Genomic DNA, 25,057 nt, shown 5'->3' on the forward strand with positions numbered 1-25,057 from the left:
ACTTTGATGCAAAATTTCTAGTGGCCGTTTCCCCTTGTATCTTCAGGACAATTGGAGTGAACGTACACAGTAGTTTAAATGAAGTTTTTAAAAGGGGTTTTCCAAGCACAGAGCCATTAAAAGAAGAAAAAAGTCTTCTGAATTTACTTGCAGTCAGAATTTTTCTGAGCCGTCACAGACCATCATGTAGCCTCAATCTTCCCACTTCTGTTTCCGTACAAGCGCAGAGTACAGCTGTTTACTGCAGTCTGATCGGGACAGGACTTATCAATCATGCACAGCCCTGACTGCAGGAGGCAGGACTCAACCACAACTGATAGCTAGAAGGCTTATGCTGACTAAACTGGTTGATAACCCCCAGCAGGACTAAAGATGCTGCAAGAGGGGCGTGGGAGGTATGACTAAAGTATCCGACCAAAAGCCACCTTAAGGGGTTGTGCGGTTTAGTAAGCTCATTTTCAGATACCCTTTAATGGAATTCTGAGTTAACACTCCTGGCACTTTTAGACAGTGGTTATGAAGCTGGCCTCTTAATCTGGAGCATCTATACTATTTATTCTACATTACACAGGAGACCTATTAAAAACAGACACCTTACAAAGCGTCTTCACTTTCCCTGTGGTGGCACTGTAGGGAAATAAACACTTCCTGGCTGATTTTCCTGCACATTACAGGTGATCACTGCGAGTCTAGGTTTGGCAGTACTTTGTGATCAGTTTAACGTTAAGGGATCCTTCTGAGGCCGGTTTCACACGTCAGTGGCTCCGGTACGTGAGGTGACAGTTTTCTCACGTACCGGAGACACTGACACACGTAGACACATTGAAATCAATGTGTCTCTGCACGTCAGCGTATTTTCACGGACCGTGTGTCCGTTTGGAAAACACGGAGACATGTCAGTGTTCGTGGGAGCGCACGTATTACACGGACCCATTAAAGTCAATGGGTCCATGTAAAACACGTACCGCACACGGATGTTGTCAGTGTGCAGTCCGTGTGCCGTGCAGGAGACAGCGCTACAGTAAGCGCTGTCCTCCCAGCGTGGTGCTGAAGCCGCTGTTCATTTCTTCCCTCCAGCATCGTTCGCTGGAGATAAGATATGATTTTTTTTTTGTTTGGGGGGGGGGGGAGGGACTTAAAAAAAAAAATAGAATTATTCTTACCGTTAATTCGGTTTCTAGGAACCTTCCACGACGGCATATGGAGGTTGTCTCTTTGCCCTAATGGGGAACAGGAAACACAGAGAGGTTTAAAAGGACCTCCCACCTCCCAGTGACTTACAACTGAAACCATAGCACCGGTTTACCTTCTGAATCCCAGAACTAGTCCAGGAATATGTATCGGGTGGGAAATTAGTGCCGTCGTGGAAGGTTCCTAGAAACCGAATTAACGGTAAGAATAATTCTATTTTCTCTAGTCACCTTCCACGACGGCATATGGAGGAATACCAACTAATTTGGCACTAGGGAGGGACAACGGCCTGCAGAACTTTACGGCCGAAGACTAAGTCCTTATTGGACAATACATCTAATCTGTAATGTTTAGAGAAAGTATGAAGTGAAGACCACGTTGCTGCCCTGCAGATCTGCTCTGGGGATGCACCTGCTCTTTCTGCCCAGGAGACTGACGTAGATCTTGTTGAATGGGCCTTGATCCCTACTGGAGGTATTTTGTTTTGAGCAAGGTAGGCTTCCGTTATAGCCTTTTTGATCCATGTAGCAATGGTACTTTTAGCTACTTTTTTACCCTTATTTTGCCCAGAGGGATGGACAAAGAGGTTATGATCGATTCTGAAAGCACGGGTCTGATCTAAGTATTGCAGCACAATACGTCGGACGTCCAGAGTGTTGAATCTTCTTTCTTCCGAATTTGCAGGATTATGGCAAAAGGTTGGTAGAACAATCTCTTGGGAACGATGAAAATCAGAGACTACCTTCGGAAGAAAAGAAGGATCTAGACGAAGTACTATTGAGTCATCTCTCACTAGAAGATACGGCTCTCTTATAGATAAGGCTTGTAGTTCACCCACTCTTCTAGCCGAAGTTATGGCTACCAAAAACACAGTTTTATAGGCAAGATTTTGAAGAGAGCAGGAGGACAAAGGTTCAAAAGGCGGGCCTGTAAGACCTTGAAGCACCACATTAAGATCCCATGGGGGAACTATTATCTGTTTTCTAGGATTCATCCTAGTTGCTGATGTTAAGAATCTTTTGATCCAGCGATGACCTGCTAGATCTTGATCAAAAAAGGAGCTAAGTGCCGAGACCTGGACTTTGAGAGTACTGGGCCTAAGACCCATTTCTAAGCCTTTTTGTAAAAAATCTAAGATGTTAGGTATATTAGGCTTGAGAGGGTCTGGAAGGTTAGGTAAACAAAAAGACGATAACTTTTTCCATATTTTGTTGTATATAGCGTTGGTTACTGGCTTTCTCGACTTTTAGAGAGTAGCTATGATGGGGTCCGATAGACCTTTTGCTTTCAACACGTGGGCTTCAGTAACCACGCTGCTAAGTTCCATTTCTGAGGGTCTGCGTGGAGAATAGGACCCTGAGAGAGGAGATTGTTCTTTTGAGGTAATATTACCGGTCCATCCACTTGTAGTTGGATGACCAAGTTGAACCAACTTCTCTTGGGCCAAAAAGGAGCTATCAAGATAGTCGGAGTCCCTTCTGATCGTATCTTCCTTAGAACCTTTGCCAGGATTGGGATTGGCGGAAATGCGTAGGCAAGCTGGAAGTGCCAATCTTGGACTAGGGCATCCAGACCTCTGGGATTGCCTCTTGGGTTCAAGGAAAAGAAGGTTTTGACTTTTGTGTTCTGGTAAGAGGCAAAGAGGTCGACCTCTGGAAGACCCCACTTTTGAACTAGCATATTGAACGTCTGAAGATCCAGGCTCCATTCGCCAGGATGAATGTCCTGGCGACTCAGGTAATCTGCTTGAATATTTGCAGTCCCTTTTAGGTGAATTGCCGTCAGGGACAGCAAGTGTTTTTCGGCCCAATAAAAAATTCGAGCGGAGATCTTTTTCAGACTGAGGATTTTTGTACTGCCCTGGTGCTTGATATGAGCCACCGTGGTCATATTGTCTGAATAGATCTGGACATGTTGACCAGAAATCTGACGGCTTGCTGCCAACAGGGCCTCTTCCACAGCTTTGAGTTCTCTGAAATTTGACGATTTGTTGCTGATTGACTGGTTCCAAAGACCTTGGTAAGGAACATGATTTATTATGGCTCCCCAGCCCCTCCTGCTGGCATCTGTCTTGATTGTGACTAGCGGAAGCTGAATCCAACTTACACCTTTCAGGAGGTTTGTGGAATTCATCCACCATGTTAAGGATGCTTTCACTCGACCGGGTGTGTGAATCCTTTTTATTAGAGTGCCAGGACGACCATCCCATCTGTCTAGAATGTGGGTTTGAAGAATTCTCGAGTGAGCTTGAGCCCAAGCCACTGATTGTATGCAGGCTGTCATGGAGCCTAAGAGAGACATTCCCTCCCGAAGAGTAGGAAATCTCGTCTCCTTGAATCTTCTGACTTTTGCTACTAATGGTAGCCTGTGATCGTCTGGGAGAAAGGACATCTGTTTTGCTGAGTCCAGAACCACACCCAAGAACTTTCTGGTTTTTGAGGGTTGAAGCTGTGATTTCTTCATATTTGGAATCCAACCCAGAGACTTCAATATCTCCAAAGTGGTTGACACATGGGACATCAGGGTCGTCTCGGTGGGGGCTACTATCAGGAGATCGTCCAGGTAGGGCACTATGCAGACACCTTGACTCCGGATAAATGACACTGCTTCTGCCATGATTTTAGAGAATACTCTTGGTGCTGAGGAAATGCCGAAGGGAAGGACTCCAAACTGATAGTGCTCCACACGATGACTCCCCTGTACCGCAAACCTGAGGTATTTTCTGTGTCTCGGGTGGATAGGGATGTGAAAATATGCATCCTTTAGGTCGATGGTTGCCATACAGGAGTGATGTCCTATCAGAGGAATTGCAGATCTTACAGACTCCATCTTGAACTTGCGATATTTCACATGTTGGTTTAGACCCTTTAGGTTTATAATAATTCTTACATCCCCTGAGGGTTTGGGTACTAAGAACAGCCGGGAATAATGTCCTTTTCCCTGTTCCAAAAGTGGAACTGGGGAGATCACATTTGATTTCATAAGATCCCTGAGACCTAGAGTCAATAAACTGTGATCTCTTGAAGTCGGCAGAGTAGTAATTTTTAGACCCTGAGGGGGGGAAGAAATTAACTCTATTAATAGGCCCTCCTTGATGACATTGAGGACCCAGTGGGAACTGGTGATATTTTCCCACTGACCCACATATTTCGAGAGTCTCCCCCCTACCGGGTCGGAGTCATTGCTTGTCCTGTTGGGACTGTTGCTGCTGCTGCTGGGGACAAAAATATTTTTCCCTCTACCTTTTGCGTAACTCCACCTGCCGATTTTGCCTTTCCCTCTTTGAGGGGGCTGAGACTGTGGGGCACGAAAAAACCGTTTTCTCGGTTGTTTTTGCTCCGGGAGTGCCTTTTTCTTGTCAGTAGCCTTGTCAAGAATATCGTCTAAGGCCGGACCGAAAACATAATCTCCCTTAAAGGGTATAGCACACAACTTGGCCTTTGAGGTGATATCACCGCTCCATATTTTAAGCCAGAGGGCTCTTCTAGCAGAGTTGGAGAGTACGAGAGATCTGGCAGCCACTCTAACAGATTCTAGAGAAGCGTCAGCCAGAAACCCAGAGGCTCTATGCAGGATGGGAAGTGAATCTAATAACTCACCTCTCGGGGTACCCTGAGATATATGAGACTCTAATTTCTCCAACCAGCAGGAGAGGGCCCTGGCAACACAAGTGGAAGCGACATTGGCCTTAAGGATAGACGTAGAAGTTTCCCAAGATTTCTTTAGGAGACTTTCAATCTTTCTGTCCATAGGATCCTTTAATTGTGAAGAATCCTCAAAAGGGAGTGCTGTTCTTTTGGCGACTCTAGCCACCTGCACATCAACCTTTGGAATGTCCAATTTGATTACTTCACCCTCTAGAGGAAATCTATGCTTCATTTCTGCAGGGGTAGTGAGGCGTTTCTCAGGCTGTTCCCATTCCTGATTAATCATACTAACGATGTTAGCGTGCACCGGGAACCCCACTCTCTTCTCCGATCTGAGTCCACCAAACATCTGATCCTGTACGGACTGTGGTTCATATTCCTCTTCTAGGCCCATAGTATTACGGACAGCAGATACTAAATCCTCAATATAATCTGAGGAAAAGAGGTATTTCCTGACCTCAGCTTTAGGTGATACAGGATCTTCCCAGCCCACAGATGAAGTATGGGAGAGGTCTGAATCAGAGTCCGATTCGACCACCTGAATTTTTCTCTTTTTAGCTGGGGAATGTGGTGGCGGAGGTGGAGGAGTAGTAAAAGCTGCTAACGAAGATTGCACCTCCTGTTTTACTAAGGAGCGAATTTCATCCAGCAGAGATGGTTGCTCAGCTTTTACAATCTTGTCAGTACATGGCTGGCAGAGTCTTTTGTCCCAGTTAAGAGGGAATTTAGTAGAACAGACTGGGCACTTCTTTTTAATAGCGGCTTTAGGGGCAGACTTCTCTCCCTGAAATGACAAGGGAGAGGGGAGTGAGGACATTAAACCCCCTATAGGTACTACCTCCCGGATCCTATCCCTGCAAAACACTTACTGTAGCAGGGGTAGCGCTGGGCTCCGCAGATGCAGGGCACAAGGAACCATCCATACTGGGAAAAATAGTCTTACCTCAGTGGTGGTTCAGCAGGGTTTAAGAACGTTGTCCGCACCTGCCTCCAGCAATCAACAGTTCCCCCTCCCCCTCCGGGATCCATGTGAGGGGACGCCATCAGTCCGACACGCCGGCCGGCGAACCCGGAAGAAGCGGCCTCCAGGAGAACGAAGGACCGGAAGTGACGCGCGAGACCGCCGACGTCACATCCGGAACGCCGAGCCGGCAATGGAGGGGGAGAACGCCGAGCAGCTCATGGAGGAGCCCGGCGAGGGATCCCAGGCCTGCTTTGCCCTCGTGGGGGAGCGGGAAGGCCGGGAGGGGGTCCCTGAGGCACCTGCATAGCAGGACGACGGGAGCAGCAGGGGAGGAGGCGGAGCGCGACCATCAGCTGCCCGGCTATAACAGGCAGAGCCTGCACAAAGGTACCGCAGTCGCCGGCCACAACAGCACCTGGAGACCTCTCCCTGTCCCATGGGGAACAGGAAAGACACTGGCAGGTGGGAGGTGGGAGGTCCTTTTAAACCTCTCTGTGTTTCCTGTTCCCCATTAGGGCAAAGAGACAACCTCCATATGCCGTCGTGGAAGGTGACTAGAGAAAAAAAAGATCCCGGCCCCCAACACCCTCCCATCCCCTGTGCGCCCCCTATGGGAGGTGGAGCCGCATATTCATCACTGTAATAGGCGGCACCACGTGACCGCGCATACAGGAGAAGCTGCGGCGAGGACAGGAAGCAGCGAGGGAGCCGGGTAAGTATTCTACTAACAGCAGGGGGGAGCGCACAGGGGGTGGGAGGGGGTTGTGGACAGGGATCTTTTTTTTTTTTTTAACCCCCTTTCCCCCTCTCCCCCCCCCCCAAAAAAAAAAAAAAAGATTTTTCATTTCCTCTCTCCAGCGAACGATGCTGGAGAGAAGAAATGAATGGCGGCTTCAGCACCAGATGCAGGGGACAGCGCTTAACTGTAGCGCTGTCTCCTGCACAGTGCGTGTGGTCCTCAGTCGGCACACGGATGCCGCACGTGTGCCACACTGATGTGCCACATAAACGCACGGACACGGATAATTCCGGTACCGGAATTATCTGGACGTGTGAGACTGGCCTAACAAGTAGGCGCTTGGCAAACCAGAGAACCTATTTAACAAAAAGAGCAGGATTTAGAGTAATGAGAGACGACAGACATGATTAATCGGTTCCGATTTTTAGTGATCTGTAATGACCTCGCTGTTATGATCCATTCCTTGTTCCCCATCTCTCTTATTTTGGATTGTATAGCTTTTCATGAATATGATAGCACTACGATACTCTGTATGTAGAAAAAAGTCATTTAATGGAACCGGTCGCATGAAAAAACGCTATTATCTAGCACATGGGCATAAAACTCATCTGAACAAGCCCTTACACAATTTTCTCCTTTAATACAGCACCTGCATACAATTTACCTAAAAAAGAAAACAGATAATTTCTAAAAGGCCTGTAAAGTGGTTAACATTTGCCAGTGAGACAGTTTCCACCCACCCGAAGATATGGATGTGCACCCTCATTCTGTCACAATTTTATTCAGGCAAGCTGTACAGGATAATCTGACATAACTAGAATAATGGGAACATTAAAAATACCTTTTTTTCATCTCTAGCAGCTGATTATTTAATACGGATCTCTCCTCTTCAAGCTGAAAAAAACAAAAACAAATTAGTATCCCACTCACCTTTCTCTATCGCTTTATTGGGGGACACAGGAAGTTATCAAAGTTTCAGGACATTTGCCATTAAGTGTATGAAATAAAATTTCGTCACACATAATGAGGGAATATTTTCATGTGCATATAGCGACTGCTGTATATATCAATAAATCTGGAACAAATTACATCACAGAAAAGCAGAAAACCATTTTTTTTAACAAACCCTTAAAAGTGGGGAGACTTTGTTGCTAACACCAGAGGCATATTTGCAGATTTATTCCTCATACAGGAGGCTTTTATGTGCCTCACCGTACAGTCAGGCGGTGGTATAGGTTATAAAAGGGATCTCATTTTAAGAATATATTACTTTTTTATGGAATAAGTCTACTACTACTACACTACTTCATGGTGTGCCAAATAGTTAGGAATGGTGCCACTGCAGACTCAAAAAGTATGTAAAAGTAGCCCAACACACCAGTGTGGACAAAGCTTAAAGTATTTGTTATTTGTCCCAAGTGTTGAAGTTCTTCCCAATCCAGAAGATAGAGGATAACTTTGTGATAGCTAGGACCCCAGTAATCTAGAGACCGGAGATGGGAAGAGCCTTGTCTGACAGGAGTGTAGGTCAGGCAAGTCATCATATGACTCCTTCAGGCAGGGTTTTGAGAGTTCTGTTCTCCTGATTGCTGGGGGGGGGGTTTCAATCACTATGGACAGGAGTTAACTTCTAAACCTGCCACTAACACCAAGATTCAATAGCTATCTTGTCCATATTCTTAAAAATAAAAGCAGTAATAATATATACTTTATACTGATGTGTATTTAATGGGGTTTACAGAGAATGATTTTTACAATATGTTAAATCTGTCATAAATGCAAGTCTGGTGGGTGTTTTTCTAGAGGGCCCCTTCTAATCTGGAGAGTGAGATGGTTGCATTCTTCATTCTCAATGGACTGTCCACACTCAACCAAAATGTATGTACCATATTTTTCGGATTATAAGACGCATCCCAAATTTTGAGGAGAAAAAAAGATTTTTTTTTTTTAAATAAAACGGTGGTGCTTATTATAATCCATGCATCTTATTGCTTGCCGGGGGTGGTGGCTGCACTTAGACGGGGTCCCAGGGTTGCTGTTGGAGGAGGCAGGAGTGGGGTGATGCTGCAGGCCGCAGGATGGGATGAGGGGGTGTTCCGATGTGTAGCACACCGTTGTGGGTGTCCGGTGCTGCTGCGAGTGCCTGGCGGTGCTGTAGGGGTGTTCGGCGCTGCAGCGCATGACTCTGGTGCTGCAGTTCCATGGTTTCCTGTGCGGTGGACTCTGGGAAAATGGCCGCCGGGGGGAAAGCGCATGCGCAGATTGAGATCTCGGCACCAAGATCTCGGGAGATGAGCACTGACACCCCATCATCCCAGCCTGCAGCAGCGGTACCGGTAAGGTAACCAAATTTGGGGGGGGGGGGAGGAGGGGTGCATCTTATAATCCAAAAAACGCGATATATTATAAAAACCTACAATTTAGGAACAGGACTATATCAGGTGTTCAATATCAGCCTGGCTCTTATGATAAGAGTTTATTTTTATGAATTCTGATTGACAATAAGTGTCTGCTGTTGGAAGCCGTGCAGAAAGAAAACATGAATGTATGTGGGCCAACAAAACAAACATGAAAAACCTTTGCAAAGCCATCAAGCTTTTCACAGTGAGCCGAGTTAGAGCTGACAAAGCTCAATTATCCCAAAAATGTATTTCACTTAATTTTTATAAAATACAAAATTTAATGACTGCCTGCATTTTATGAAAACTAATAGTCTGGTGGTGGGACCAATATGCAAAAAGACCTGATGGCTGCACCCTAATCCTGCCCTGTCTGGCTTAATGTCCCTGAGAATAGGGCACATCCTCCCCAACCCTCTCATTAGTGTGATTAGGCCATGGCTATCGTGACTTCCTTGAACAGCTTCTTCCCCTCCTTCACTGCAGACAGGTAAATGTTGTATACTATGCAAGCATAATTTGAGAATTAGACATCTTTTTGAGATACTGTACACAGCTTTAGAAAGTACCAGCATGGCAGTGGTGGCAGCTTGAGGGTAAAAACCATCTGACAGATTTGGTTATAAATAAATAAATAAATAAATCACATTAATTTATGAAAGAAATCCTGAAAATGTTTTTTTGTAAAACACTCAGATCTGTGCAAATTGCTGTTGTCACCTTTGTAGAACCTATAATACACTAAAAATAGCAATCCCATTCTACACGCCAACTGCAGACGCCCACACACAGGCACACTGTTCCTTCAGAGATCAGAAGAAGCAGATCACAGTTAGGAAGGAATAGAAGTCTCTGAATATCACATTTGCAATGTGTGATGCCATGCATTTCTTTGTCGCTGACCGTTTGCATTAACCAGTAATGACCCGTATATCACCTGTGCTATTAGGCACAGTCATTTTCTAGCAGCACTTGCAATACTACAACTTTAGATAAAAATACATAGTACTTATTGCTGGACGACCTAACGTTTGCAGAATTTTTTTTTTTTTTTTTAGAGAACTATTCTCTATGTCACTAGTTCAGATATGTTTAACAATGCAAGGCCTGCTGGAGACGCCATTGCTGAGCGCCTCAATGTGTGACTGACAGCGTCATGGAATATAATGATGTGTATTCCGCCACATATATAAGGCACTTCAAAAAGGAATTCTATGTACTTTGGAGCAATCGAGTGACAGTTTCCATAGTGACAAATCACTATACTTTGAAATCTCTACCTGTTATACATAAATAACACAAACATCTATTCAACCGCAGAAGCTACATTTCATTTTCCAGCAAAACCACAAGAAATATTTAGAAAATGAAAACTATTTGAGGGTTTTAAGTAAAAATCCATAACTGAAAATTAAAGGCGATGTCCAAAATTCATAGATTTCTACCTTCCAACAAGGTCTTCTTAAAACCCAACTTTCAACCCCTTTAATACAACAATGTGATAATAGCAAATATTTGGGTAGCATTAATAATACTATACAGAAAGTAATTTCCTATTAGAAACAATTAACATGGTTAAAGGAGACGCAGCATTTCAGGCATGAAGACAAAGCTAGAATACATAGGTCTTTACCAACCTTCTGGTTACTGGATACTTCTTCTTTGCTTCTTCCAAGCTCCTCTGTAAGTTTGAGGTTCTCCTCCTGCAGAGTCGCCAACTGCTGGGACTTGTGCTCAGCCGCCTGCCTTAGCGCTTCCCTGCAAGGACAATGAGAGCATGGTTACCATGGAAACACGACAGGCAAGGAAACTGTGGGATCGAGTCATGTTCACAGCTCACAGTACACCCTTATCATGTGATTTATATCATCTAGAACATATTACAGAGGCATTAAATACCATCCGCAACGTTACAGAGCCAGGCCTAGAATAATAAAGGAGTACAAGGCCAAAATCACAAACGATGGTGTAGCCCGGCTTGACTTGTCATTAAATTATCGTCGATTATAGATAATTAGTGTCTCATGGTTTGTCGTTTCATATGTTGTTGTATCAGGACATCTTCAGCCACTACAAAAAATATTTCAGCATTATATTCTCCCTCTCTCTATATATGCGCAATTTAAAAGACAACCTCTGACTATCAGTTTTCACCACCGAGTCTACAGAGAAGTTCCAACTATGAACCAGTTGGCTTGAAACGTGTAAGGCCATGAGTTTCCAGGGTTACTTGCCTTTTTTTCTAAATTAATGGATTTATGCCATAATTTTAACCTGGTTACATATGAAAGATTTTTGTTTTTAAATAATTTTTCACCGATGGATCTGCTGCCTTGATACCTTTCCTTCTTAGGGCAAGTGCACACGTTGCGGATTTGGCTGCATTTCCGCAGCGCATTTGGCCCTGCGGATCTGTAGCAGTTTTCCATGCGTTTTACATTAGCATGTTAACCTATGGAAAACCAAATCCGCTGTTCACATGCTGCGGAAAATTCTGCGCAGAAACGCTGCGGTTTATTTTTCGCAGCATGTCAATTCTTTGTGCGGATTCCGCAGCATTTTACACCTATTTCTTAATAAGAATCCGCAGGTGTAAAAATGCAGGTGAAATCCGCACAAAAACTGCACTAAATCCGCAGGTAAAACGCCCTGCAGAATCCGCGCAGAAAAATCTGCAATGGAATTCACAACGTGTGCACATACCCTTAGAGAAGTTCCAAGGTATACGCCCAGTTGGTCGAAGTGTGAGTTTTCCCATCTGAGAGAAACGGACAGATTTTTCTCCCAGGAGTCTTTTTAGTTGCTTCACAGGTGGACTGTCTGGACTTTTATATATCCACTGACAATGTATCAGTTAGAAACGAACAAAAAAAAATGTGATGTAGCACAACAGTATGAAGACTATTTCCCAGTTACATAAGTGTCTCATGGATTCCCATAGACTTGAAGGACAGTCTGATCTGCAAAACGGACGAAAATAGGACATGCTCGGAGTATCACAGACAGGACAGCGCTGGGACGTGAATATAGACCAAGGCGCTATTTACATCACTGTGTAATGTAGCACTATGGACATGATAAATGTACATTACAACCGAGGCCAGTACACATTTGACTACATTTCACTTTACATTTGATTGTTGAGGTTTTAAACCAAAAAATTAAAATGACTAAAGTTTTCTATCTGTAAGGTGTCTTTTTTTTTTATTATTATTTTTTTTAGCAAGGAACAATCTTGAAAAAAAAAAAGTGTATGTTATATTCTGGAGGCAGCTTTCTCTGATGAAGAGTTCAAGGACAGAACTATGACGAGGCACAATTCTATCTGATCAGGGAAGACAGAAGAAGAAGCTGAACAGGACCTGCACATGACTGAAGCTGGACTGCATACTCCTAACCATGCTGCAGGTTAGGACTGGACTCCACTGAACACTGGAGCTGAAGGACCTTCAGGAATATTAGTCCCATGCTTTGAGGAAGCTAGAAACTTTATAAGCCTATAAACTACTTAAAATCTGTGTAGATTGCCTGTAGTGGAGAGGTGTGTGTATGCAGCAATGTTACGTGTGCTGCAGAGTTGCGTGTATCATTGCTGCTCGTGCAGCAGAGATATGTGTGCATGTAGCAGAGCTGTGTGCATGTAGCAGAGTTGTGAGCATAATGTGAATGCTTCAGATTGACACTAACAGGAGCTGACTGCTAACCTAATAAACTTACCTCCCTATAGCGCTTTTTAAACCCCTAGTGGCATTGACAGCCATATTTACACCACCAGAGAAGTAGGAAATATATTTTCCTATTTTACAATTTCTCTTATAGCAAACGTAATCATGGAGAAAAAAACAGCTCACCCATGGAGTAAGTGCATGGACAAGGAGTTGCATTTCATATATTAAAGTACAAGGAGGTCCAGTACTCTCCTGAATATAAAAGATTTTAGGTTTTAGCGTGCACAAATCCAGGTCAGACCAGCAAGACATTCATCTCACGTGTTTCGAACAAATGACCTTTATCATAAGATTAAGATGCTATGATTAAGATTATTTGATTGAAATGCATCAGATGAATCTTAAGCTGGCCTGAGCTGGATTTTAAATACTGGTTAATAAAGCCATAAATCTCATCTTCGCAAGAGTGCTGGCCCTCCTTTTCTTGTGGTACAAGGTAACACGGTGCAGTAATTGAAGAGCTACGCCTACAGTTTTGCCATTATACAGTAATAAAATTTGGAGCATATCTGGTATCTCCCTGGGTGAGGCCAGTGTTTGGTGATATGGGTCTTAAGACAGTGTTTTAGTTATCAGTATGGTGGTAATGCATGGTCACATGTGGTGTGGGTGTATTACTTGTCCCTTATATTGCAATAAGTAAGCAACAAGCAGGTGCAGGTGGGTAGGCTGGCCAATGTCGGAAAGTTGCCATGGGGGCTTACCTGGGGTTACACCCCTGCTCTCAGCTTAATGCAGGAGAAAAGTGGAGGAAACAAAGCTGCATATGGGTGCATTTTGTGTATCGCAGGATGAGGTGATCAACAGAGAGGATGATGAAAATCTGCTCCCTCCGCTGCACAGAAAAAGTAGGTTTAAGTAGTTCAGACCCCTCACTCCAGTGTTGGATCGGTTATCCCTTGCTCATATAATTCAGCACCAAGGGTCAGCTGGCACTTAGTTACCATAACTCATTTTACGGTCATGAAAACACTACTGCAAATCATTATCCTATCCTGTACTACTATGGAAGAAGAGGGAACTGTAGGGACAAAGCCCAAATCATTTAAACTTAAATCACACTATATAACATTGCCAGTCATGTATGTAGTGATATACACAGGAGCATGTGTCACAGCAGGAGGTCACAATCATCTGTCCGTATATAACCCCTTCAAGCACGGATTTTGCCATCTCCCATCTGTGAGGTCTTTATGACCTTTATGATCTCCCTGGTTCCCACCTGTCATTCTGGCACCTCAAATAATGTACCTGCAGAAATTATCCACCTTGCACAACTGTCTGTATGCTACAGAGACACTATGAAGCTATGTATAAGCGATTCAGTGCAGCAGTGAAGCCTAACTTATTGCAAGCCCCATCCATTAACTGAACTTTTCACTAAAGATCAAGCTCATACGACTGTATTTTCGGTCCAAGTGCTGTCCGCGTAGACAGTCATGTGAACTTAGCCCAAGAAAGATTGGGATGCTGCTGACTGGAGAAGAACAGCTCGCGGACAGGACCCAGCTAACACAGCGCTACCCAGCCACTTAATTAGATGAATAGTGGATGCTCTGCACAGTACTGTTCCCCTTAAAATTTCAGGTTTATATTTTGAGTGGAATTTATTAGACTAGTGTACATTAATATGAAACAAAAATTCTCTCTAGGAATAGAGGTTTCATCTGTATCTACAAATGAAAGTATGGTGACCCAGTGGTTAGGATTGCTGCCCAGTGTACTAACTTCTTGCATTCACTGATGGGATGATTGGTTTCTTATGAAAATTGCCTAGTGGGCCACAGATCGGCACAATAAGTTTGCAAGTGCCACTGGGTACAAGGACTAGTGTGTAACCATGATTGACACGAGGGCGCTAAATAAACAACATGAAATTATGAAGTGAACTGTGCATACCCAATATATGTGTAACTTGTACATGTAAAAAATATATATATTAGTACGAAAAATACTTACAGTTCTTTCTTGAGAGACTCTGTTTTCTTGCATTCACCTTTCAACTGTTCGTTAGTCTTTGTCGTTTGTTCTGCAGCGGATTTATGCTGCTCTTTCAGGCTACTCAACTAAGAGAAATATAATTCCATTAAAACAAATTCATTCCAAGAGCACGAAACACAGAAGTGACTTAAAATGTGAAAGAAAGGTAGGGTACTACTCTTCACTTGTGGGGACTGTACAGGAATATATGCTGCTTTTGTTTTTGTGTGTTTATCAGCCTGAAGATTTATTCTTTGGGTTAATCCCTGGGTAATGCAGAGGATTACTACGTAACCGTTAATCCTACAGTATTTTAATGTTATTACTGTGTTTGGTATGCACTTTGGTGAGCCTAAAATTTCTGAATAGCACTTACATTATTTAAACTACCCTGGTAGCAACTAGGATCACAAGGCATTATTCATAAAAAATGTCTGGTATTTAATCTGCAGCTGCTCGATATTTCCACAATGTAACGATAGGATGTACAACAAGTGCAAATGTTTGAGATTAACTTGAGACAGGAAGCAAACAATGGGATTTGAATTTAAAAATTAGGTACTCACTTCTTTCTCTAGTTCGCCGAGATGTTTCTTCAGCTCTTCCATCGCACTTATAGTTTCGGCTCTTTCTTTGAGCAGTGCATTTTTTTCTACAGTCATCTGTTCAACTTTTTGACAGGCTTCTTCTGCAAGCTGAGAAGTCTGTATTTAATGATAGAGGGTTAATTATAATATTTGGAAATACTGTTTTACTAACCACGAATGACTACTGGAATGAAATATTACGTAAAACAACATTTTCATAAGTGAAAAACAAAAAAAGTATCACATGGTCACTCAAGGCACTTGGAAAATTTGGGGCTTTAATTTTTTTCCCTCCATCTGTTAACAAAATGCAGTAGGGCTGCAGATCAATCTATAACCTGTGAGCCTATAATCTCCCCTGCAATGATTAACCATTTCAGAGATAGAGCTTTGTTGCCTAAAACAGGATTTTTGGAATCCCTTCAATCTGGTGTTCCAAAAAACGTAACCTATAAAGTAGTACATTACTTTCAATGTACTGATATATTTTTTTCTCATTTCATATATACATGTACATTCATACACACACACACACTATAGTCCATGTACAGCTTGTATAACTGTAAATTTGGTGTGCCTCTTAATGATTCATCAGAATGGCATTAATGTCTAGACCACAAATAAATAATCTTTATTTTGATATAGCGCTAACATATTCCGCAGCGCTTTACATTTTGCACACATTATCATCACTGTCCCTGTTGGGGCTCACAATCTAAATTCCCTATCAGTATGTCTTTGGAATGTGGGAGGAAACCGGAGTACCCGGAGGAAACCCACGCAAACACGGAGAGAACATACAAACTCTTTGCAGATGTTGTCCTTCGTTAGATTTGAACCAGGACTCCAGCGCTGCAAGGCTGCTATGCTAACCACTGCGCCACCGTGCTGCCCTGGCAACAAAAGGCGAGTACACCCCTAGAGAATATGGCCAATTTAGCCATTTTTCCTCCTGGTGTCAAGTGACTCTTACTGTTACAAGGTCTCAGGTGTGAATTGGGACCAGGTGTGTTTAATTTGATGTCACCCTCACACTCTCTCATACTGGTCACTGAAGTTTATCATGACACCTCGTGGCAAAGTAGTCTCTGAAAAAAAAAATCATTGCTGCTCTACATAAAAATGGCCTAGTCTATAAGAAAATTGCCAAGACCATGAAACTGACCTGCAGTACAGTGAAGACCATACAGCGGTTTAACAAGACAGGTTCCACACAGCACAGGTCTCACCATGGTCGATCAAAGCAGTTGAGTGCACGTGCTCAGCGTCATATCCAGAGGTTGTCTTTTCAGAATAGCCGTATGAGTGGTGCCAGCATTACGGAAGATGTTAAAGGGTTGGGGGTCAGCCTGTCACTGCTCAGACCATACGCCGTATACTGCATCAAATTGGTCTGTATTGCTGTCGTCTATGAATGAGGCCTCTTCTAAAGATGATGCACAAGAAAGCCGGCAAACAGTTTGGTGACCACAAGCAGACTAAAAGCATGGCTTACTGGAATCATGTCCTGTGATCTGATGAGACCAAGACAAACATATATGGTTCAGAAGGTGTCAAACGTGTGTGGCGGCAACCAAGTGAGGAGTATAAAGAAAGTGTGTTTTGCCTACAGTCAAGCATGGTGGTAGGAGAATCATGGTTTGGGGCTGGATGAGTGAGGCCAGCTGTGGGGAGCTACAGTTCATTGAGGGAACCATGAATACCAACATACACTGTGACATATAGAAGCAAAGCATGATCCCCTTCCTTCAGAAACTGGGCCAGAGGGCAGTATAACAACATGATAACCCCGAACACACCTCCAAGACGACCACTACCTTGCTAAAGAAACTGAGGATAAAGGTGCTGGATAGGCCAAGCATGTCTCCAGACTTAAACCCTACTGCACTTCTGTGGGGCATCATCAAAACGCAAGATGGAGGTGCACAAGGTCTCCAACATCCACCAGCTCAGTGACAACATCGTCATGAAAGAGGATTCCAGTGGCAACTTGTGAAGCTCTAGTGACCTTCATGCCCAAGAAAGTTAAGACAGTACTGGAAAAGAATGGTGGCCATACAACAAATTTACACTATTATACAAGCTATACACTGACAATTTTACATCGCAGAAAATTATATCCTAAGTGAGGTCCAATAAAAGCATAATAAAAAGGTAGAATACAATATTTACCATAATAAAAAAAATATATATATATATCTTTAAATGAGAAGGTGTGTCCAAACTTTTGGTCTGTACTGTATACACATACATACATACATACACACATTGTTTCACAGATTTGACGAGGGGACAAATTGGCTATAAACTTTTGATTGGCCCTAAACCATGCTCGAAGCCAATTTCAGGTAGGTTATTCGGGGTTGTGAAAAACATTTACAGTCAAAAGGGAAGTGTGAATAAAAATTGCATCTCTAAAAATATACTCCGTTTGAAAACACAGCTCTATATGTCTACAATGCTATTTCAAATGTGTTCAGCTAAAAAAATATATATATATATATATAATTTTTTTTATATTATATATATCTCGAGAAAACCAGACAACTGGCGTAATTAAAGCATAAGCATATGGTATTTAATTTTTATTTTTTCATTTTAATGCTGGATATGTAATTTGCATAAAGAAAAATTGTAATAGGGTTTTGGTTATCTTATTTTGCTGCCTTCTTACAGGAAACGTGCTGAACTGTGCTGTTACAACTGCTTAGATCTTTACGCCATATCTGGTGTATGGATCCACCATCATGGAGTGTCGGAGGAGCATAGCATGTGTGCTCTGCCCCCTAGCAGGCTGAATGGCAGGAGTGCAGGAGCGGAGTTTGCAATCATAGTAAAAGAGAGCGCTTTGCATAAGTGGCCCCAATGACAGGGACACTGAGTTGTGTTGACAGTTCTCACAGTGTGGGCTGCCTTCTTTATAGCAGGCACAGAGTGCAGAAGCGGAGCCTGCACAACGTTCTCACGGTCACTATAATGACTATAGTGACACTGCTGCTATTAAGAAGGTAGAGCACATTGTGAGAACGCTCAACCTCCACTCCCTTTCTGTGCACCTGTGACTGCACTCACCATTTCCCTATAGTTTTGGTATCATTCTAAATCAGAGTGTTGTGCAGACTCCATTCTTGCACTCGTCACTGAGCCTGCTACTTGGCAGCTAGCACTGTGCTCCCCAGTACTCAAAGTTGGTATATTCATACAACTGATATTGCATACGTATCTACGCAGTTGTTATCGCATAGTTCAACGCCTGTTTTCTGCTGCAAGGGCACAAAATAGGGTAATTAACCTGTTAGAATATTTTTGCAGATTACTCTTCAGCATTTATTAAAAAAAAAATAATAATTACTCTGTAAAAGCTACTTGTTGAACTACTTATTCAAGCAATGCTTTAAGGTTTAGTTCTCCTTAGCAGCAATTTCTTTTACTGATCCAACGCAACTGAATTAAAAAATTAAAGCAATCTTGCAAATAATCTTGATTTCTGGGGCCTATGTTCCATGGTTACAGACTACAAACAAATCCTGTGTAATCTGTTTCCGCAGGCATAAGCCTTTGATCATTGCAAGATGAAGTGGATAGACAGAAGGCATTAGGACTTCAGGAACAGAACGACCTTGAAAAGTGCCTATTAGAGTCAATTCACTCCTCCTTACTGTCTGATTTTGAACATTTATAGATTGCAATGGGAAAACGAAATACATATATAGACCAATTTTTATTCACAGTTTCCTTCAAAATAAAACAAGGGAAAAATTAACAAAAATTACCGTTCCTCCGAAATTTATACTTAAGTGATGTGAAACATGCATGTGCAGGTGAATAACTAGATTTCCCTTTTAAATAGTGCTCGAAGTGTTAGTAGTTTTAGTTCACTTAACATGTCGGGTACCTCATTTATTTTTGCTTCTTTCTTGTTCTGTTGACCTTGAAGTTCGTTAAATCTGAACATTAATTCTTCTTTTTCATTCATCAACGACCGGCATTGAATTTCCAACTGCTCGGCGAGGCATGTAGCTTGAGATTTGCTCTTAGTTAGTGCTGCCATTTCCCCTGACATTTTATTACAGTTGTTTATGGTGGCCTCCTTTTCAGCTAACACAGTTACATTTGCTTTCTCCAAGGATTCTTGGGCCAGCAAAAGGCGAGACTTTTCTTCTTGTAAATTTACAATTTCTCTTTCTTTAATACCAAGTTGATCATGGAGCTCTTCCAATGTTTTTGAGAGATTACGATACAGGTCTTGAAGTTCTTCTTTTGAGTTTTTCAAGGAAGCTAAATCTTCATTGAGCTCGTTCAACTTGGAACACAGGCTATTTTTCTCCAGTTCTAAGCTCTCTTTTTCCTGTAGAAGGGTGTTTACTGAATTATCTACATTTTCTTTCTGCTCCAGAAGTGCCTCATACTTACACTGAAGCTCTTTACTCAATAGAATTATCTGCTCCTTTTCTTCAGTTACATCAACTAAGCTCTTCTGAAAGTCTACACACTTTAGCTCTAAAGAATCCTTCTCATTTCTAAAAGTTTCTTTTTCTTCGGCTAACCTTTGCTCAAAGCTTTTAAAACCTGACTCAAGTTCAAGTATTTGTTTTTGTAATTCATCTCTATGTTTTATCAACAAATCTTTGTCCAGGCAACATTTATTATAATCCTCAAGCAAAGACTGTTTTTCTACTAAGGTACAACCATGTTGTTCTTCTAGAGCAGACTTGTCTCTTTGAGTTTGCTCCTGTATCAGCTTTAGACTTTCAATAGTTTGCTTCAAATTATCACTCAGTTTTTCTGCATCAACAATTCTAAAATTTAAGGATTCAGTGTCTTGTAATAGTCTGCCCTTCTCCTGAGACAACAGAAGATTTGATGCTTCTGCATCTTCTAACCTGGTCTTAAAACATTCTAGTTCTGCAATAACCAATTGCTCTCTGGACTGCAATTCTATATTCAAGGACTGTAATTCCATTTTTTCTTTAGATACAGATTCAAGCTGCTTTTCCACATCATTCAGCTGAAAAGAAATATGATCTTTTGTATTCTTTAAGTTATTAATCTCATCTATCATTTGATCCTGCACACATTTTGCCTCTTTTACAGCAGTCTGATATTTCCCTGCAAGTTCTTCTTTTTGTTTTAGAAGATTATCTCTTTCAGTAGTAAGCTTCCGCTCAGATGAAAGAAGACTCTCCTTTTCTTGAAGCAAATTAAAACGTTCTGAGTCAGATACACTATTACTGGTCTTTATCTCTTCAAGCAACTTGGTTAAACTTTCATTGGTGATCTGAAGCTCCACTTTGGCTTTTTCTGAATGGTCAAGCGCATTCTCCATCACTGCGACTTTAGTTGTCATCTCACTGTGATCTGCAGCCAACTTATTTTTTTCTTTTGTCAGTTCCATAACTTTTATATTTAATTCATTTTCTTGTGAAGCAAAATTATTTCTTTCTGAAGACAATGCATCTGTTGTCTTCAGTAACTCGTCGTGTTTACCAACTATCTGGGACAGCTTATCCTCAAGTTCAAGGTTCCTAACTAGAGCGGTCTCATTTTCTGCCTTGAGTCCAGACATTTCCTTGACCAGATCAGTGTATTTTCCTTCTACATCATCTTTTGAACCTTTGAGATTGTGAATTATTTCATCATTTTCCTTGATAATAGAGACTTTTTCATCTATTATTTTGCTCTGACATTCTTGCAACTTCTGCTTGTCCTCTTCAAGGATAGCAAGTGCTTCAAGCAGTTCATCTCTTCTTCCTGCAAGTGTCACATTTTCTTGGACCGAAGCATCCAGTTGTGATTTTATACTAGTCAGTTCAGCTGCAATAGAGCAATGTTCTTTGGCCAAGCTTTCTTTTTCTTTAAACAGATTCTCAATTTCTGTATTTAACTGATTTTGCTTTACAACAAGATCTTCTCTCTCAGATGTGACCTCTGCAATAGTTTTGGTCAACATTTTCTTCTCTTCCATTATGGCATCCATCTTCTTCTCCAGATCCACACATTTATTGGAAAACAGAGCTTTGTCAGCTTCTAAACTATCCACTTCTTTTTCTAGAGCTGTGTGTCTGACCATCAAATCCTCTGTATTTTTCTTGAGCATATCAATAATTTCATCTTTTTCCCTACTAAGATGTACCTTCTCTTCTCCAAGCCTCATCTGTTCTTCCATAATTACCTGATTGTTGTTTTGTAGTTCTGTGTAATTTGTAAGTAGGGCATCTTTGCCTAACTGAAGTTCTTTCATAGCAGCATCCATAGCTGTAATAGAAGTCTGCAAGTCTTCACACACCAAACTGATTTTTAGAAGTTCCTGTTTGGCATTATTAAGTTCAGCTATCAATTTTTCTTTGTCAGAGGCCAGTGCTTGAGAGGAACTATTTAATATGTTATATTGTTTTTCCAGCTCCTGCTTTTCATGCACAATGTTGCCTTTTTCAGCTTTTACTTCGTCAAAGAGAGCTAAATGCTCCATTTTCTCTTGCTGAAGCACATTAATACAAGATTCAAGCTCTATAATCTTTGAAAGTAGAGATTCCTTTCCTAGCTTTAAAGCATCGGCCTCCTTGAACAGTGTGTCTTTTTCCACTTTCAAACCCCTCATCTCTTCTGTCATAAGTTCAACCTCTTTGTTTTTGGATTCTAACACACAGGTTAAAGACTAAAGGGATAAAGTTGGGGAAAAGGAAGAAAAAAAATGAAAATAAAGCAAGCTAATGGGAGTCATGAAGTAAGCAGCTTGTATGTATGAAGTGACACACTAAAATATTAAATATCAGGGTAATTTCACCATCTTAACGTTTTATCTGTTTCATTACCTTTATAAAAAGGCTGCATGTTTTTAATCGACAACAGATCCCTTATGTACACAACCATAGGGAAAGAGCCAATGGGGAGAGACCTGATTAGAGTCTGTCCCAATTTACATACATGGGAGAGACCAGTCTGTCCACTGGAGCAAAGCGGCGAGAAGCTGGCCAGGGACTCCATCGGACTACTCCGGTCTCTCCCTATGGTCCTGATCATGTTTTCTCTAAAAACAGCATTCCGGAGTAAACATACATGGCTGCAATTGTGCAGTCAGGCTCTGATTCATGCTGCCCATGGATCAGGCAGCAAGAATGTAAGCACAGGTTCCCCTTAAGTACTCGATATCACATTTTTTCAGCAATGATGCTGGTGATGGTGTCTCACTTTATGCATACAGTTATTAAAGCATTGCAAAAAATGTAAATCTTGTTCGAAGCACCAAAAGAAAAGTCAAATGAAAACAATGAAGTTATGGAAATGAGTAAAATAAAAGGTTAGAATTGCTGTAATAGAAAAGTTATTTTTCTGTGAACATGCCAGATGTTTAGAAGCATTATTAAAAAGTATATAAAAAGGAAGCCCAGTACATATCAAATCAAATTTAACAGAAGCCCTGAACGTTAGCTCCTTACCACCCAACAGAACAGACTGTGCAGGGAAAACTTTACATGTAGGAGCAGAATTGCCAACACAGGACTTCTTCTGTGATGTGGACACCAATTTAAACTTCCTTCCATAGAAGGTGACATTAGCTAAGCCCTGGAGGCTAGAAGGGTAAGTGCGCACTTATGTTTGTTTTTTTAGGAGAGTTTTTCAATTGTAAGCAACTTCAGGAAATGAACTTTGTATTTGGAGTTCTCTGAGTGGGTTTTTGTTTTGAAGCTTTTTTTTGGGAGCATTTTGCTTCCAGAAGGGTTTTGTTTTCTTGTAATATTTTCTGTAAATGTTTTGTAAACGTTTCTTAAGCTTTTTGTGTGAGCTATTTTTGCATGTTTTTTTCAATCCATTAAACAATGAATAAAAAAAGCCAGCACAGAGGCCTCAAAACCACTTGGTGCTCAAAAAGATACCCAGGTGTTTTTGTAGCTTTCCTATTGACTTCTATTGAAATGTATGGCGCAGCTTTATAGTGCTAAATGTCTAAACTTCAAAGAATGGTCAGGTCATCTGTTTTATGTGTGGTTTTGTATTAAAAAATGAAGCAAAAGCAAAACAAATACAAAAAAAAAGAAAATAAATAAGAAGAGTTACTTAACAGTGATTCAGAGCAGATCTATACCTAAAATGACTCCTCAAAAAACTGTGTAAATACAGTTTACGCTTAGTTCACACGGCAGTATTTTGGTTAGTATTTTACATAAGTATGAGGGGAAAACATAACTATGTCCGGCCCAACAAATTGACATCAGAAATTGGCATAAATTAAGGTGCAAATCTATAACAATCCCTAACAGGGGTAGAATTGCCCTACTGGTGCACAAAAAGGCCTAAGCATTTTAATATATTTGTTGCCTTTGACTCTAGTGCATTTATCATTAAAACAGATTATAAATGCCAATCTTAAAGTTAACCTGTCAGCAGGATTGTGCAGTCAACTAGAGAAAGTGTCAGGTCGGCGCTGTTATCTTTATTTTCAATTTTCAGTTAATTATATGCCTGTGCTCCGGGGCGGCCTGTGGGGGTCTTCATGTGGTGTTCTGATTAGCTATTCATAATGCAGACTGCTGACAGGTCACTGATCCCTCACTGACCTGCCCCCTAGTTTGCATAATGAATATCTATACATCCGTAAAATAAAAAAAAAAAATCTTCTGCAAGCAGGTGCTGGCTGTGGCACCTGCTCTGCAGCAAAATTGCATGTTTTATGTTCCAATAATACGTTTTATTCAAGTTATTCAGCTAGAGGAAAGGGAAAAAAAAACAAACTCAATTTGAAAATGGTGCCCACCGTGCCTGCACAGTGGCAGCTATCGGTGTAGCTGTGATCCGAGAGTTGCTACTGCACATGCGCCAGCGGCATCTTACTTGAGAAGAAAAAAAAATCCTCTTCCAAGATGGCGCTGCCCACGCCTGCACAGTAGCAGCTCTCGGCTATCTCCAAGAGCTGCTACTGCACCGTCGGCGCCATCTTGGAAGAGGAATTATTTTTCTTCTCCAGAAAGATAGCGCCGCCGGCGCATGCGCAGTAGCAGGCGGCACCATCTTGGAGAATTTTTTTTGTTCTCCAGTAAGATGGAGCTCATCTTACTAAATGGGTAAAATTGCAACTTTACAACTTAAAGGGAACCTGTCACCCCCCTCAGGCGTTTGTAACTAAAAGAGCCACCTTGTGCAGCACAAATACTGCATTCTGACAAGGTGGCTCTTTAGTTACAAATACCTGCACACGCTAAAATAAACCCTTTATAAAATTTGCCCCCACATACCCTGAATCCGTCTGGGAGGCGGGACTTTCCTTTCTAATGAGACGCAGCACAGCCGTCACTCCTGGCTTGTGCGCACCGGGCGCCGCCTCCTCTACCTGCATTATAGTTCCTGACGCCTGCGCTGTAAGTACGAAGGGCAGCGCAACTGCGCATGCCCGGAAAAAAAACTTACAGAGCAGGCGCCAGGAACGATAATGCAGGAAGAGGCGGCGCCCGGCGCGCACAAGCCAGGAGTGACGGCTATGCTGCGTCGCATTAGAAAGGAAAGTCCCGCCTTTCGGACGGATTCAGGGTATGTGGGGGCAAATTATATAAAGGGTTTATTTTAGCGTGTGCAGGCGTTTGTAACTAAAGAGCCACCTTGTCAGAATGCAGCATTAGTGCTGCACAAGGTGGCTCTTTTAGTTACAAACGCCTGAGGGGGGGTGACAGGTTCCCTTTAACTCTTATTAAAAATGCTTAATATTCTCAAGAAAAGAGTGATATATCATTCTGTAACGACTGCTGGTTGCCAAAGTTATCGACCACCTCAAAGGTTGCCAGTGTCCTAGGCAAAATGCACAAGCTTGCAAGCGGTTTGCTAAATTGCTTA

General features: G+C 42.0%; 1 protein-coding gene across 7 annotated transcripts in view; it reads right to left on the reverse strand.

The window, feature by feature from the left end:
• Positions 1 to 25,057, reverse strand: part of CLIP1 (CAP-Gly domain containing linker protein 1) — a 145,767-nt gene that overhangs the window by 30,256 nt on the left and 90,454 nt on the right. For all 7 annotated transcript variants that reach the window (XM_069755622.1, XM_069755615.1, XM_069755603.1 and 4 more), the window contains 5 exons: positions 19,131 to 21,890; positions 15,215 to 15,352; positions 14,628 to 14,734; positions 10,578 to 10,698; positions 7,383 to 7,435 (listed from right to left, as the gene is read on the reverse strand). In XM_069755622.1, coding sequence (XP_069611723.1) covers positions 7,383 to 7,435; positions 10,578 to 10,698; positions 14,628 to 14,734; positions 15,215 to 15,352; positions 19,131 to 21,890 — 3,179 coding nt within the window. The remainder of the gene's footprint in view (positions 1 to 7,382; positions 7,436 to 10,577; positions 10,699 to 14,627; positions 14,735 to 15,214; positions 15,353 to 19,130; positions 21,891 to 25,057) is intronic.

The sequence above is a fragment of the Ranitomeya imitator genome, chromosome 1 (genome assembly GCF_032444005.1).
Source record: "Ranitomeya imitator isolate aRanImi1 chromosome 1, aRanImi1.pri, whole genome shotgun sequence".
NCBI lineage: Eukaryota > Metazoa > Chordata > Amphibia > Anura > Dendrobatidae > Ranitomeya > Ranitomeya imitator.